At 37.8% G+C, this 17,724-nt stretch overlaps 1 protein-coding gene across 4 annotated transcripts in view; it reads left to right on the top strand.

Annotated features, from left to right (window-relative positions):
* The window catches only part of LOC100740339, a 48,360-nt gene extending 30,950 nt beyond the window's left edge, over positions 1-17,410 (top strand). Inside the window, exons 4-17 of one of the 4 annotated variants that reach the window (XM_012384849.3) lie at positions 1,566-1,779; positions 3,107-3,241; positions 3,396-3,425; positions 4,518-4,599; positions 4,706-4,900; positions 5,262-5,396; positions 5,628-5,868; positions 6,156-6,821; positions 8,203-9,155; positions 9,235-10,037; positions 11,240-11,552; positions 12,156-12,405; positions 12,616-12,843; positions 13,666-17,410. In XM_012384849.3, the coding sequence (XP_012240272.1) occupies positions 1,566-1,779; positions 3,107-3,241; positions 3,396-3,425; positions 4,518-4,599; positions 4,706-4,900; positions 5,262-5,396; positions 5,628-5,868; positions 6,156-6,821; positions 8,203-9,155; positions 9,235-10,037; positions 11,240-11,552; positions 12,156-12,405; positions 12,616-12,843; positions 13,666-13,871 (4,451 nt within the window). In that variant the 3' untranslated portion in view covers positions 13,872-17,410. Of the gene's footprint in view, positions 1-1,565; positions 1,780-3,106; positions 3,242-3,395; positions 3,426-4,517; positions 4,600-4,705; positions 4,901-5,255; positions 5,397-5,627; positions 5,869-6,155; positions 6,822-8,202; positions 9,156-9,234; positions 10,038-11,239; positions 11,553-12,155; positions 12,406-12,615; positions 12,844-13,665 lie in introns of all 4 variants that reach the window. The other 3 variants (XM_033320389.1, XM_012384850.3, XM_003488947.4) reach the window with 3 other exon arrangements.
* Positions 17,411-17,724: the final 314 nt, after the last annotated feature.

The following is a 17,724-nucleotide window of genomic DNA, read 5'->3' as shown; positions in this document are numbered from 1 at the left end:
AATAAAGTATATATTATAACCTGTTATTTCGATGTTATAATCAATCAACCACCTCTATTATTCTAAATGAAATAGGGGGTTGACCAATTCGTGGCATCGATTATCGAATCGTAACGAGAATTTACCACTCTCGTTGACGCGATCTACCGCGAACAATCGAATATTTCGTAATATAAAAGCATAAACACTGACTCCCATAAGGAATATATTAATATAAGCGATTATTTGTTTTTGCTCGAAATAAGTATTTAAATTCTAATATAATTGAACTAATATAATTGAAACGAAAGAAGCTGTCCTTCGTCCTGTTCGGACAAACGAGATTCTACCGCACAGCAGAATTCTATTTATCAGAACGAAATTTTAGTTAATACCCGATTAATTGAATTCACTCATCTGAATATGAGCTGCTATCGTGTGAGCAAACAATAGTAGATAGTGAGAATAATGGGCGAGGTTTCCCAACAAGATCGGATAAATGGAATTTTTTGTCGTACTTAAAACGTGACCGAATACTTCAATAACAAGCTCTATATAACACTAGAACAACATTTCATTCGAATAATCGTCAACTGTGACATCCACGCGCTTCGTTAACGTCACCCACGCATCCATATCCTCTAACCAAACTAACAATCTCCTGGCCATCTTTCTTTCTACTTGAAAGAACGAAAGAAAAGAAGCAAATGGTAACCGAGTTTCCAGAAATTACCAGCCCTTTGCGACAACGCGTGTCCGGCGAATCAAAGAACTTTCCCCGTGGAGGCAGAAACTTCTGTGGCACCGATGGCGGTAGAAAACTCGCTCGAGTTCACCCCGTCGAGTTAGACAACGGCTGCGACTAGAATTTCCAACTAGTTCAAACCTAGCTTGCACTCGATAGCGTTAGAAAGTTCCCTGAATCGCTTGTATCGCGTTGCCACCCTTCATTGTGCATCGAAACTCGAGCTTCTCTCTTCTATCTCGTGAAAACGAATGAAAGAAAGAAAACCACGAGACGTTCAACGTGAAACGAGCGTCTCTCAAGTCTGACAGGCAATCGGAATTTCGATTTGGAAAATCAGACGCGCGGTCATACACTGAACCAGATTTAAACGATCTGTTATAAAACGTTCCAACGTTAAATAGTGAAAGACTACTTTTTAATCGACGAGTATTTTAATCCTCGAATAATATCGTTAGGTTACAAATAACAGTAACGTATGTCCGATTACTGAAATTTAGGGTATTGAATTTTATTTTGTATTTTATATGCTCCACGATGGAGATGAAATTGAATTAGAAATTCGAAAATTGAGCGATCCAGGTGAAAATTACTACGGTGCCCAATAAGCCCAACGGTACCATGAACGCAGAGTATTTAATTTGATTTTGTATTTTACATTCTCCGCAACAGAGGCGAGTAAAAATAAAATTAAATTAAAAGTTCAACCCTAAATTTTGACTGCTCCCACTAGTCCAATGATACCATGAAAGTTAAGAATTGCAAATACGTAAGTACTTTGCGGTACTTTATCCGATGTGTAGATGCAGAAGAAACTTCAACCGTACGATCATTGTTCTAGACTCGTTGGAGGCGCCTGGGACCAGCAAGCGCTTTCAGATCCTCTACAGAAACGAAGAGGTGACACTCGGCACCTCGGTCTTATTCCGAGCTCACGTGCTGGTGCACAGTCACAAGATCGAGGAGGTTCTCTCCCGCACCCACTTCAATCTCGGCGTCGAGCTATGGTTCAGCGAGCCGACGCAACCAGGAAACATGGCCTGCGTGTCGTCTAGGTAAGATAATCGTCTTGGTGTATCTCGAAACGTACTATCATCTCGCTGTACCACTGTCATTTGGTAGACGGTAGTGATATGTTCGCCGACCGCGACGATCGTTTGAACGTCGCTCGCGAAAAGAAACGATATTGCGGTTTCGTAGGATTGCTACATGCGACTTGCTATACGAGAATCGTGAGAGTCTGATGTTTGTAACGTAACGAAGACAGCGAAGAGAAGGAGTAGTTACGTTTGAAGTTGATTTGTAGACTCTTAAGCTGCGTCTACGCTATATACTAAGATATATTATACGTATAGCGAAGTTGTATAACACGTTAAAGAAACCAAAAGAAAAATCTTATGTAATAACGCTATGCGTATATACAAAGTATTTTAAAAATAGGTGATTAATTTTTGGTATCGTGCTCTATTCATTTGAAGCACAAAGGGATGTGATATGAACGCTTAAGTTTAAAGATATTTCTTTTTCAAGATATAAATACTTAATTACAGGAATATCTGTCACACGTAGATGACGAGCATTGTTAACATTTTGTATTTACAAGAATAAAATGTAAAATGTTGGTAATATTAATTAATTACATTTTCTTCGTGTGCACCCTGCACCGAGACAATGCATTTGAAACACCAAGTCACGCTAATTAAACGTAAGTCACAACCGTAAACTTGTCATGACCATTATTATAATGAAATCTAATTTCGTTTTGGTCTCTGAGAAGCCATATTGGTCAGCATTATTTTCTTCATTCCACTGCTAGAATACGTATGATTAGAATATTAAATTACATTTATGTATAGGAACAAGCATAGAAATTACGAATATCCTATATGTTTTGAGACAAATGTTCAAATTAATGAATTTACGTTAAACTAATAAATAATAAATAAATATAATAAATAATAAATAAACAATAAATTTGACGAAGACCAGTCTTTGTGAGAAAGAAAGTAATAAAGACCAAAAGAGCATTTCCCATATGTTTCCCAGAAAGCGACAGAAATTCTTCTAAAAAAATTGAACATTTAATTACAGGAAATTTTGTAATTCGAAGTAGGCAGTTGTTAAAATCACATTACAATTTCCGTAACATGGTTTGAATATAATGCACGAGGAAAAGACGTAATGCTTAGTTGTTGAAGGAACACCGACCTCTACAACTTCCATAAATTTCTTCCGCCCATTATGCCTAGGCAAAAGTACACGACAAGAAAGCAGAACTTCCCCACAGACCTAATAGATGGAGAGATCGATAACCTTGGCCGCGTACGCTTTCATGTTCTACCTTGAAGGTTTGACGAGCTTCGTTTGCTTTTTGCTTTGTAGGGCGTTGCAGCTGAACTTCGCGCCCACGAAGGGGCTTCACTATCATTTGCCGGTGCTCTTCGACTACTTTCATCTTGCCGCCGTCTCCATCACGATTCATGCCTGCCTCGTGGCCCTTCATCAACCTTACATCAAGTCGGTAACAAGTTGAATATTTTCTCTTTTCATATTCCTTTCTCATAATATGATTACAAAATATTTTTATTTGCGTACGTACACGATTGTTAACGATGGAAATTTCTCTTTTCTGCTCACGAACGCTGATTTCGTTGTACCGTGTTGCACGTAGGAAGAGCATACTTCATTATGTCCAGAGCTGGTAAGTTTGAAATTTCGTGTTTCTTTTATTTTTTTACAATGAAACTGACAAATTTATGGACACAGTACTTTTAAGGAGAACAACGATTTTTCTTCGAGTTTTCTCTCTTTTGATCAAGTTCATTTCTTTTTATTTTCAATTGTCTACTTTGCTGATTTCTGATGTTTTAAGATTAATAAATATTGGACATTAACCGAGGAAGGAGAAAAGTTATTAATTATTGAAGAATATATTGTTAAACGAGCTTTGATTATTACTTTTATATATTGTTTATTTTACATTGTTTAAATTGTCTATTATATTTGAAATATTTACATGTTATATTTATATATAAATGTTTATGCTTTTAAGTTAATTTTATGTTTTACATATGTTTATATATTGTAACGTGGTTATTTCATATTACAAAGCCAATTAGTGGCTACAAGAAAGGAATTTTTAAAATGGTGTTTTCTTTGCTCATTAAATTGCACGAGAGACTGTAACAGGGAGACCTTTTTGTACTCGAATTGAACGTATACTGTAATAAAGTATCAAAGGAATATTATTTCTGAATTAATTAGTTCTTTGAGTACAGAATCCTTTTTAATGACTGTGGGAAAAATATTCTTATGAATTATTCCACACACATGTTCCCAGTATTATTATAGTGGAAACATTCTTTTTTTTCAGATTTTTATGGAAAAGCACATCTATCGTTTAATTAGCTAATAATTTATAGTCGAAGATTAAAGACTATGAAATATCAAATATCCTATTATGACTATTAATAAAATAATTTATTATACCCGGAATAATAGCAGAAGAATAATAAAATAATAACAAAATAGTGATAGAATAATAGCGAACTATCGTAATTTTAAATTTCAAAATTTCATATCAAATTCCAAGTGACCAAATTGTGAGAACAATAAAAATCCACACAGTGAAAAATTAAATGCATAACCAATTCACGAATTTAAATTAAATCATGTCCGACCTCCTAATCGTTTCAATCAAAAAATTGTATTCCGTTCGTAGTGACAATGCGAGTTCGATTGCGTTTTAATTTAACAACGCGACAGGGTAATTAACCGAGTAATATGCTTGCAGCGCGCCGCGTGGAGGGAAACCGTGGCTACAATTTAAACAGACTGCAACAAACGGGGACAACAATGCTCAGTTAGGAAATATCGTGAGTTCATGCACGAGTTTCATTAAAATTTTTAATTGATAGTTTAGCTGCTACAGAAAGAAAGGTGAAAAGAACGCTTGCAACAAGATATTCGTAACTATCGCAGGAAACAACAACGAGGTGCGTTGGTTCAGCCACGAGGATACAACACGCGAAATTAGTTCAACAGGAAGTAATCAGGTTACTTCTGGCCGCGAGGGAATCTTTGCTCAACAACTTAGCTGATTTAGCCCGTCTGCTACCTTCTTGCCAGCAAAGAGCGCTCGAGCTTGCTCAGAACACGCACAAAGAGATTACCAAGGTCGGTACTGCTTCTCAGGTTTTCTTACAAAATTCTTTGTTCTACGCATGTAAATTATTCCAAGTCGCTTTTGACAAAATTCGACTTTTATTTATGGAACATAGAGTTAGTCAGCGAAACTATTTCAATTACTTGCTACACTTAAATCGCGGATCTTTGTGCTTTATATCTTTATGAATAGAACTAAGATACTAGGTAAATAACAATGTTGATATTATCTAAGGTAATATAAATAACTTATATATGATAAATTATATAAATAACGAACTGAAAGACACCAAATTAACTTACACATGTAATATTTTTCTTTTTGTTTTCTGTGACTTCTCTGTGGAAGATAGTGGTTGTGCTGTAGTTACAGATGATGGACACGGAGGAGACTGATGTCGCTCAACTCTGCGCACAAAATATCGTTCTCTGGCAACATTTTCTGGAAGCATTCTCCGGACGCGAGGCTGTTCATCAGCATCTTGCGAAGATCCATCATCAGCTAAGGGTAAAACGCTCGTTTTATTGTCTTAACATTCCCTGTAGCTTCTAGGTGTTCTCTTTTAGATTAATTACTTTATTTCAAAGACACGAGACAAGTACATCATAGAATTACGACGAACGAATTTGTGGCCTTTTACGATCCAACGATATCAATTAATTAAACGAAACTTCGTTTCAAATATTTTAAGAAAGTACCACTTTATTTAAATTAACATCTTTGGTCGAAAATTCATAGGTGAAACGTTTTACGGAAGGTTTCTTCGTGCTAGAAAACCCTAGGTCATCCGCATGGGGCTGTTACGATGCGAACTACCAGTCGTATCAAGCGGTGAGCGAAGCGGCAAGAAGATCGCGATATCTGTCCTCGTTGCCTCCGCTCCCAGTGCACTGTCCGGAATTGGACGGAGATCTTCACTCTCTGCCTTTGATCTTCGAGGATCAGTACGTGGATATGAAGCAGAGGCACAGAAACAGCGGCAAGTATCACTTTGATGAAAAGAATGAACGCGATATAGCCTCATATCACGAGTGATCGATCTTTTTGTACGATGATTATAACACAGGATCAAAACATTGTTATCGTTGATCAAGCTTTTTTATTAATTTAATTGCACCAACAACCGTTGTATATGTATATCACCAAGATATTCTCTATTCGTACAAATATTATCAAGCAAAATTGTCACAAGACATAGGGATTGCTACCCCTAAAGCATCCCCTATCTTTTTCAAAAATTAATCAAACAACAAATGCTCGTTCCAGTTCCCGGCATCGACGACTGCAGTTGCGGCATAGCAGCAATCCTAGAGTCGCGATCCATGGGAATCTGGTCACCAAGGAGCGAAGGCGCGGCTCAGGATATCGGTTCGGTCCAAGGTCGTCTGATGCTCACTCCATCCACGCTTCCTGCCAGGCACAGCAAATCTTTGGACCAACTAGGTCCAGACATCGCTCCCGTTCAACCAAGGACATCGCCAAAGACGCTTCCTCGATCCGTGTCCACGCAGCTGTTTCCAAGACAGAGAAGCGGGGCGCGAAACGTTACTCCACCAGCGACAGTTCCTTCAAGAGGAAGGCAAAGGTCGACAGCGCCGTCCAGTAGCACGCTTTTCCCTCCTTCGGGGCAGCAAGCCTGCTCCGCTCCAAACCCATCCCTAGGATCGACACCCGTCATCCCGTTGCCTCGCGCCAAGTCTACGCAAATGTTGGTGTTGCCCAGACAACAAAATGATCCGCAGAACACATCGATAACGTCGCTCCTCGCAGCTATGTTTCCTGAATTACCGCCAGGAGGACAGTTACCTGGGTACAGACCGTCGAACAAGTCCTGCGAACAAACTCTTACGGTACCCACCTGTCTGGGAACGATGGACCATGCTCAGATGACAGATTGTTGGAGCGAGAATAAGGCTCCTAATATTAATGAAGGTAGGATTGTGTTCTTTCGTGGAGGAGGATTCTTTGACTCTTTGACAGCAAAGTTTATGAAGAAGAGAGTTTATGAAAGATTGATCGACATAGATCAGTTTAGGGAAAGAAGAAATTGCACTTATATCTGGGTGTATTAGTTTCTTTATCTGATATCTTCTTTTTCTGATATGTGTAATGCTAGCAGAAGAGTAAATATCAAACTAAAACATCAAATCTTTATGATTCTCACATAAATATTCACATAAATCATCTTGAATAATTCCATTAAGATTTATTTATTTAATATTTAATATTTCAATCGATATTAATGTCATTCTATACATTCCATTTGTTTCTCGATAATGTATCATATAATTTATGGTTGTCATATTATAATGTATGGCAAGATTATACCAAATGAAACATTAAGCCATTTTACATAACATATTCATTCCACTGCCTACCAAGAAGCTCATGAATACATTATCTATCATTACTCACAACATAAAAAACCAAGTACATATTATTGAAATGACATTCGAATATTAACATTCACGTGTTTGTATTTGCAATAGACGATACAAGTACATATCTTTTTATCGAAAATATTGAAATGCGAGTGATTTGGTATGTTTTTGGAGAACTTTTATTTTACAGAACTGGTGATAAAATATTCTTGATTCAGTGAAGTAATTCTGTATAATATTACGGAGTAGCTACTTCGTAATGAATCCGCTCATTCGCTAGTACGGTACATTCTGTACAACTCTCCATATTCCCTACATTGTCCCTGGAACACTCCCTTTGAACTTGCGGAAAAAACACTCGCTCTGAACTCTCATTCGCTATACGCGGTTCACCCTTAAGAGAACTCACCCCTACGTGTGCACACGTACACAACCGTACACTCATACTCATCGCACAACTTTTACGTAGCGTGCATTTTTGAAATTTTTATTTTTTACGGCTCATACTCCGCTTAACAGCTCTTTCTTCTCTGTATTACTCACTCAATAAAGTTTATGACACCCTTTAGAAAACACCTCTATGTTAATATTCTACGTTCTCTAGTACCTGCAATCAACAAGGTTTTCCTCTTTCAGAGTATTTATATCGTTTATATTATAGAAAATATATTATGTATTCAGGAAATATTAAATATTGATATGAAATATTAAAATATTACATTTAGTTTATTTACACTATCTATGTTATTATAAAGCTAACTTACAAAACTTTCTAACAATCCACCAAATCCTAGCACATCCAATCATAAGTTCTTATTTGTCTTTATCTATTTCAGTAATGGTTAAAACGTTATTAACTGCTTATTGAATTTTTATTCGTTTTAATTTTACTAAGCGTTAAATTGATCAAATCGGTAACTATTGCTCTATAGATTACCATTCTCTGGATACAAGAAGGATTCGACTAGAGCCACGCAGTCACCGATTACCAACGCGTCACCCACTGTCGACCGCCAACGACCAAAACAACTTTCTACCAACAAAAGCGAGCGTCAATGGCGACACGTTTCTCCCAGAACAACAGCCGCTTCACACAGCCACACTCGACAGAGTGACCTATCGAGGAAATTCCCGTAAACAAACGCATCAAACGGGTGGCAAGTACAGTCAAACGAATGGTCTAGAATCTCGCAGGTATCACACAATTGGTAAAACTGGGTCCGGGTTAAATCAGCGAAATCGAGAGGTTCAGGATTCAATGAATGGCGGAGGGTTGCCCAGCAGTCATTCGATGATGGCTGATCCTTTGTATAAAAGATCCAATTACACGTCGACAACTACGGACTCCTTCTTTTATCGAACAAATGGCACCAGTGGGAGAACACGTGGAGAAGCAGACAGACCAAGGAGACCAAAAAGCACAGAAAGATTAGTAGATGACGTTGATCGTAACGAGTATTGTGATTTTCGAAGAGAAAGACCAAGAAGAAGAGAGGAGAGGTCTGCTGTCAAGAGCCCTCGTAATGGTGTCGCACCTTGTTACGGAGAAGCAGAGAAACATAGGAGGCCACATAGCGAAGATAAGATGCAAGAATTAACTAACGAGATGTTTTACAAGGTGGTGACGTCTGAACCGAAGAAGGAACAACGTGTGGAGAAGAGGAAGGACAGGCATGGAAGAAGACCACATTCCGCGCCTGTTCTGGATATTGATCATCCGGCTGAGGAGAATAGGAAGTGTAGTCATAGGAATAGGAGACCAGCACCTCCACCTCCAGCTTATCAGGATCCTGCGGTGGCTCCGCTGCCAAAGTACAGGCCTCCGCCTCCGGTAACCACAACGAGCGTCCTGGGGGTGGAGAATAATAATAAAATTATTCTGAAGGTAGTATCTCTTACGTTCTTCTTTGATAATTCTCTATATAAAATCTTCATACGTGAAAATTCCTTCTCCATAATTACAGGTAGATCCCATAAAGTCTCCCATGGAGGCGCCAGCAACGAATGGAACAACACCATCCGACACCTCCAGCGCGGTCCCAGCGCCAAGCGTGAAAAGACTGAGATGTGCGAGTGTGCCAGTGGCGCAGAACAAAGTTGTGGTACCACGAAGCGCAGTGTCGTTACCTTGCATGCCCATACGCGACAGCAAGGACAGCCTTAGCAACAATCTTCCCGTCATTCCGAATCCTCTCAGCCCACCGTCCAGCAGACCGAGTAGCCCAACGATGAGCTCCAGTTCCAGTAACCTTACGTCCGAGTGTTCCGGATGGGTCAGCAGCGGGGACACGTCTAGCTCCGAGCAGCGTCGAAACGCGAAGCTATCGAGCGAGCAGCTTCGTCAAAAATTGTCAAAAATCGTACCAAGAAAAGAAAGACCCACTCCGACGAAAGAAAGCGTAGAAGAGCATTCGTACGAAGAAGTACGACTTCCGCCTCCAAAAATGTTCCAGGACGAACCACCGCCTCCAGAGGAATTTCGTGATCCGCCTGCTATCATCGATAATCCTTTGTATCACGTTTACGAGACGGTGAAACCAGTTAGAAGTCCTAAACAGACAAAGACTGCGCCATGTAGTCCTCAGAAGAATAGAGATAGGGAGAGGGAGAGAGATAGAGATCTTGCATATGGAGCTAGGGATATTTGTTTAGATTGTTATCAAGAGGGCAAGGAACTGTTACAATCGATTCAGGATGAGTCGATTAATTTTAAAAAATGCAAGGAAGCGTTCAAGAGGCAGATGAGCTTCTCAGGGAAGATTTACAGGTGCGTTGATGATTATACAGGGTTTCTTGTGAGATTTGATTTCGCTGGTTTGGTGGGGTCGAAGCTTTTCGTTTGATAATAAGATTGTTGGCTGATTAAATACAATGGATGAACGATGGTTTGATATCATTCATGCATTGTGTTGTTAAATTAACAACAGCTCTAAAGATGATTAATTATTCCTGTCATTTATGACGGTTTGTTTAACTGTATCGTACTGATCAGATGAAACACGAGGCACTAAATGCAATATGCGTGTGATTAATTAATTTTGAAAGTTTGGAGTAAAGTGTTTGTTTGAATAGCCTTCTAACGCTTTACCAGATTATAATTCATTTAGCTGAGGATTTAGTGGCGTACATTAAATATTTTTACTTCAACACTGATTAGTTATATAATTTAGCTACCAAGTCCCTTTGGCCTTCACATAGTCCCTTCGTTATAACACGTATAATTTCACAGCGAAAATTATGATTTCCTGTATTTGGTTGTTCGAAAAGTTCGTAATATTTAGGGAAAATTTAAAGCTAATATATTTCTACAAAACGAATATTTTCTTTAACTTTTAAGTTTCCTAATGATCAGAATAAGCGACCATTGAATATATCAGTTAAAACAATACTTTTGCTTTGCGTTTGAGAAAAATGATATTTTACTCAGTACACAAGATTTTAAAGACGTGTTTTTTAACTTTCTACAACAATAGACGTCTTACCATTTAATTTAGAAATTTTAGATGATACCTGGTACCAGATGTTTGAAAGATATTAGAAGTTTTGATTTAAACACGTCCTATTAAATAATTATTTTTTTTTACAATTCACCAATGTTTTCTCTTTACGCGTTGCAGTTGATATCTAATTTTCATCAAACTCAATATCTTATCGATTACCAGAAATTCATAATAAACCATCTTCTCTGAATCTCATAACAAACAGCGTCCACCTAATCTCATCTTAACAATCTCGCAAGAAAATATTTCTAACTATTAAAAACGCTACGAACTTTCCAAACAGCTGAATAACTCCAAGCCAAACTTTAATATCGTGCAATTATTTTCGCCTATTTTTCTTTCTCGCCTTTGTTCGCAAGCATCCGTGCCATTTTCTATCTGCCTTTTTGAGTTCGGCGATTCGGCTTTCTTCTGTCACTTTGTGTTTTTTCATAGTTAAGTTTCTCTTTGTCTACCTTATCCTCTCTAGAGAACACAAGGAAGCGCAGTTGCGTTTCCATAAACGTGCCCATTCCTTTGGATACGGTGACTTCCTGACCCCGTCGTCGGTAAAACCTCTAAGATCGAATGTGCCTCTTAGTGATTATCCGACCCTGGCCTCGACCATGCCGTACTTCCACATCAGCAACGAGTATCGGCTGTTCTCGCCGGAAGGAGCTCATCTGATTATCTGCGTGCACGGTCTCGATGGCAACCCCGCTGATCTTCGCTTGGTCAAGACGTACTTGGAACTGAGTCTTCCCGGAGCGCATCTAGATTTCTTAATGTCTGAGAGAAATCAAGTGAGATTTGTTTCATTATATTTTATTAGGAGGACAGAATTTTTCTCAGTTCGATTTATATAAGTAATAGAAGTATTTATTTACTATGAATGTTTCTTTTTTAATTTATTAGATTGCAAGATATATTTCCTAGTGATTCTGATTGGAAATTAGCTTTGCATGTTATTTTTTTGTGAATACGAGGAGATCGGTCTTTTGTATTTCTTTTTCATCGAACAACCATCAATTAATTTTGTTTTTCATGGCTCAACTAATTTTTGTATAACGTTGATGACAGTCGAAATAACTTAACTGTAACTTTGGAAATTGTATTTCCGAATGAAATCGGTCGGTGTAAATGGCATCGAGGAAAGCAGAAAAATTCTATAGTTAAATATTATATAAAATTATATAAAATTAAATATAAAATTATAAAATATTTGAGATACATACACATTCGTGTGAGATTCAGTTTGAAGTAGAATCGCCATAGATTTGATATCTCAAAGCAAGTCTAAATTAGAACCAAAAACGACTAGAAACGAGAGTGAAAAAGATTGTCTATTCGAAAGTAAGTAACGAACGTTTGTTAATAAATTGCATATTTCTATGTTGCATGAAAAGGGTGACACATTTTCGGATTTCGATACAATGACGGATCGACTGGTAGCCGAGATTCTGCATCACATCGAGACGTCGGGCCTGAACCCGACGAAAGTCAGCTTTATTGGACATTCTTTAGGGACCATCATCATAAGAAGCGCTCTGACGCGGCCTCAATTACGGCCGCTTCTTCCACGTTTACACACGTTTCTCAGCCTAAGCGGTCCACACTTAGGTACACTGTATAACACCAGTGGATTAGTTAACGCAGGTAATGTCAGAAAATAATTCGTCTTCTCTGGTCGTTGAAAACGAAATTTTAGCGATCTTGTAAAAATCTGAAAATACAAATTCCAACACATAAAAAGTTTGTAACAATTCTAAACTAGATGATTCTAAGAACGAAAGAACTTGTTTATTTTAAAATCGTAAATTCCTAAGACTTGAAACTGTTCTTTCCAAAATAAAACTATGTCCTCAGGTATGTGGTTCATGCAGAAGCTGAAGAAATCCGTCTCGTTGCTGCAACTGGCTATGAAAGATGCGCCGAATGTTAGACGGTCGTTCATGTTCCGCCTCAGTCAGAAGAGCAATCTCGAGAAATTCAAACACGTGCTGCTGTGCGGGAGCGCGCAGGATCGATACGTGCCGCTTCATTCCGCTCGTATAGAACTCTGCAAAGCCGCCGTACGGGATTCGACCGATCAAGGTAATCGAACTCCATTTATTTTTTCATTTATCTCTGGTAATACGACTTTATCGAACGAGCAATCTTGGGAATAAGAGACTTCCATCAGGAGATCCTAAAAGGCTATCTTTTTCTTCTTTTTTTTTTTTTTACCAAAGAGTTCCACTTTCTTACGAAAGAAAAGAGTTTATTGGCTTTATGCCGAGAAGCTATATATTATAATTGTAGTGTTCCAAATTTGGCATCCTCTACGCTACAATGGAACGTGATTTGTTACTTTTAAGAACAGTAAGAGTAGGACTTCACGACAGTTTTGTAATAAAATACTTGGAAAATAAAGATAGCGATTGTCGAGGTTGACTGATAGAAGAACGAGTGGATGAATTTGTAATAGAAAAATATATTGAAATAAGTATACGCATAAGTATTAGTGTATGTTGATCCAGATCCTCACTTTTACAGTGTTACAATACAACAGAAGAAGCTATGATAGGGAGCACGTTTATATATTTATAGCAAAGGACATTACCAAAATATTGATCTTGTAGCTGTAGCTGAAGGTTGCAAGAAACAGCAATAGAAATCTACTTATAGCTCTTTTGTTTCTAGATCTTGTAACCAAAAACAAAATTTATATTCAAAGGTACACTAATATTGGCCTCTCCTTATTTCAATTTGTACAATTTGTACTGAATGTTAACTGGGTTTCTAATACTTATATACTAGGTGTATATAATTTGATAGAATAATAACAGAATATTATGTTGAGTAGAAGACCCTAATTGTGAAATATCAGGTGCGTCGTAATCGAATAAAATAAATTAAAACAATGTGATCTTGCAGGTGCAGCATATCGTGAGATGGTGCACAACATCCTGTACCCGGTGATGTCCTCGTCAGGAGTAAGTTTAGTGAGGTACGACGTGCACCACGCGTTACCTGCGACGGCAAACGCTCTGATTGGCCGAGCCGCGCACATCGCCGTCCTCGATTCCGAGCTTTTCATCGAGAAGTTCCTGCTGGTGGCTGGTCTGAAATACTTCAGATAAGGAACGGACTGCCTAGCGACTTAAATAACGAACCGTTAAAGGAACAAGATAAAAAAAATGAAGAGAAACTAGTCTAATACTAGCGAATTAACTAGCAACAGGGAGAGATGAACATAAAAAAAGAAAAAAGAAGAATAAAGTCGAGAGCGGATTCTCGTAACTCTCCGTGTCGTCTTCGATCGCATTAGGAATAATTAGCGCGTCCTGCTCGATAATTGCCCCGCTTCTAAACTAAAATACCTTCGCCTCTTTTTTCAACGCTTGCTCCGTTTCTCTTCTTCCAAACGATGGAAAATCGGTCGTTCGATCGATCAGAAGCGGGGCAATTCCAACGTTTTTACACACAAGTGGCCACATCGTTCGGACATGTTTTAATATAAGAACGTCGTCGATCAGTTTCTCTCGTTAGGTTCCTAAGTGTCATTCCATCGTGGCGCCATTCGAAGCGCGTCCCTCGCCCTCCATTTCGACGATTCATCGAGCCATCGAACGATTGTAACGTATTGTAACGAATGGACCTATGTCTGCGCGAAGAATGGGCCTACGTGAATGCTTGTTTCCGCAGCTGGCTCTTCTCTCAATGGAAGAAAATCACGAAACGAGTAGCTTGAGATTGGTTTAGGGTGGTTTCATGGTCAATCGTGTTGGATGTGTTCACTGTTATCTGAGACGAGTACGCGGGAGCATTTAGAAAAAATAGAGGACAAAACGTAGGATGATAGAGTGGGAATTTCATGGAAGATTATGTAGAAATGGCGGAGTTTTTATTATTGACGTGCTACGTTACGTGTACTTTTACTCCTCTGTAAGCAAACCGAGTTATCAACGATTCCAAATGTCATGAATTATTTAATTTCTATCGGGAGATCTTTTAACTTAACGTATGATTGTACAGTGCAATGTGCAGAGATGCAAAAACGTTTAGTGACGCCTACTAAAAGGAATACTGGGAATATAGTAATTTTCAACAAAGGATTCGATAAGAATTTCGATTAATAATAACATAAATTTATGTGCCAATAATCTTCTCACTTACTTGTCGTCTGACAAGAATCGTAGAATTGTTTCAGATTTATCGAAGATCTGTAATCATAAAGAAATTAGACTTGAAAATAATCTTACTTATATCGTCTGTAAGTTCTATGGATGAACGTGTTTGCCTACGGAGGATTAATGATGACAAGATCAAATCTTCTGATAATGAAATGGAATACTGGTGGAAAATGATTTATACAGGATATAGTAAATGAAATATTTGGTCAGTGATTTAACTTGAATTAAATGGGAATTGATGTACAATATCTAAATAGAAACTGGAATTGAAACTTCCTTTTTATGATGATAATTGTGATATATAGATGAATACTACTCTATAATAATGGTGCTCTGCTTCTTATCTATATCGTTGTTAGTCTGTATTCCATTAATTTATCTATCGAGATAGAATCTCTTTATTAACACTTCTGTAACAAGCATTCCATTTTGTTAATTCAGAGCTAAGATAATTTTTCAAGTTTCATTTGCTACTACGCATACACATGCATATGTATACGTTGTCTATTCAGAACATCTTTCTTGAAAACAGCGCAACAATATTTCTCTATACAGATGTCAATAATTCAACGTATATTACGGTAAGTTAAATCACTGGTTATAAGTCACCGATTAATACTAATGAACATTTACGTAAAATTACGGCAAACCATCCTAAAGCAATTTAAATATCCAATTTAAATACCAATTTAAATATCGAGTTTTCGGCCTATCGCAAAACCCGATGCTGTCGAGTAATTCCCAGGGTAGAAAAGAGGAATAGAAAAACGGGAAACGTATAATCAATTCATTAAAAGATAATCGGGACACGAATAAAGGATCGTTCGAACGATCCTCATCGACATCTATCATCGTCATCGACATCGATATCGCGTCATCGATTCCAACCGGAAAATCCGTTTTAACATCACTGCGAAAAAAAAGCAAGAAAAGAATCTCTCGTTAACAAAATAATTAAACGAGAAAGGACAAAATCGTGAACTCGCCTTTTTTTCCCGCTTCTTTTTAAGACTCGAGAGAACACAGCGACGCATCGCATGACGGGTTTCACCGTGGCTCCTTTTAACGTAGCCCGGTGTCGAAAAAACAAAAAGAAAAAAAATGGAAAAATCTAAAAGAAACGCAAAAAAATATACGATGTATATTATAGAAAACGAAAAAACAAATTAAGACAATGCAGGGACACATTGTCTAGACGCTAGGAAAGTTACGAAACGCATGTCAATTGTTACTCTCAGATAAGTGTGAGTGCGTGTGGTGTGCGGAGGATGGATGAGACGCGTAAAGTATGAAAGCAAGAGAGAGAGAGAGAGAGAGTGAGAGTATCTTAATTTAAAAAGAAAACAAAAACGAAACACAGAAAATAAAATACTAAGAAAATGGCAAACATTGCGGGAAGAGGCAAGAAAAGAAGATGTAGGGATACAAGGTACGACGAGGAATCTCGAAATGATCGTTACGTCGAAGCGATTTACAGATACAAGATTTCAAATGTTTTTTACGTTCGAATGGTGATAGTGAAACGATGATAGTGAAACGACGATAGTGAAAATTAACGGACAGAAGCAAGACGAGCAAGAGGAATAGTAGAGGAATAAAAACACGAGGAGAACGAGACAAGTGACTAAACATTTTCAGGTATATGAAATCCCTCCAATACTAGATCTCAATTGCTCAGAACAATCTAAGTAAAGATGTTATACATTTAATCGTAAAATCGAAGCAACGAAGACGCGCGGCTGTGTCGCGTCTCCTAATTGCTAATCGTGAATGTTATCGAAAGAATGGTACGTGTGCAATTTTGACGTTTTCCAAGATAGAAGAAGAGGGAGGAGGTCATGAGTCGATGAGATACGCCGCGCTACGCCGATACGATTATGGCAATTTAATTTTTTCACGCGACTGGATGAAAGTTATTTCGTGAATTATATTGGAAGCATTTAATCTGTTGCTCTCTTTTACGAAGTGCGCTTGAATACTTTGATTAACGTGTTTGTCGATAATTGAGTTTATTTATTTAATTTTTCTGCGAATTGTCGTTCAAGGTAACGTTTTTCATTGATTATATTTTTTTAAATTTTAAGCTTTTACTTATACCAAGTAACGCGATTATCGACGTATTTGTTAAATATAAATCTAATAATTCGTCTATAATTTACATCGATTATACTATATATATATATCCATTACACACTTTACAAGTATTTGATTTAGTTAATAATTTTAATCAAAATTCAAATAAATTCTAACGTACAATTAAAATCTGGACACGTTGAAAACAATTTACAGAGCATTATTTGTAAACAATTTTTACATGATTTTCTATGCATGTAGTAAAGGAAAATTGCAATGTCGTACGGCGATTCTTCTTGTAATATCGTTAAGTGTAAACCCACTGCGCCCAATATAAACGTTTACCCATGAGATTGTCGTGTAAGCCGTTTACATCGTAAAGAAAATAAAAAAAAAAAAAAGAAAGAAAAATGTTGCGCGTACTCGCGAAAAATCGTGTAACGTTGTACACGTCCCGCGTCGCGCGATGTGTTGCTATACGGTTCATCGGAATTCTAGAACGAGTACTGCTTCTTCAGGACCACAGTATCTTCGTACTCGTCTTCGTTCGTCCGAGTCTCACACTCGTAACAGCTGTCAAGCACAAAAAAGTTTTTAGAATTTTTCCTGTCCATCCATAAGGTCACATCGTTTTCCTTCATTTTTCTTTTTACGCATTACGCTCTGTCGTTACTTACGATCGTCGGATTATCGAGCGTGCGTTAGGAGTGAAGAGAAAGCATTTGCA

This window comes from Bombus impatiens, unplaced genomic scaffold, assembly GCF_000188095.3.
Source record: "Bombus impatiens unplaced genomic scaffold, BIMP_2.2 scf_0311, whole genome shotgun sequence".
Lineage (NCBI taxonomy): Eukaryota > Metazoa > Arthropoda > Insecta > Hymenoptera > Apidae > Bombus > Bombus impatiens.
The sequence above is the reverse complement of the archived record's forward strand: the minus strand, read 5'-3'. Positions and strand labels throughout refer to the sequence as shown.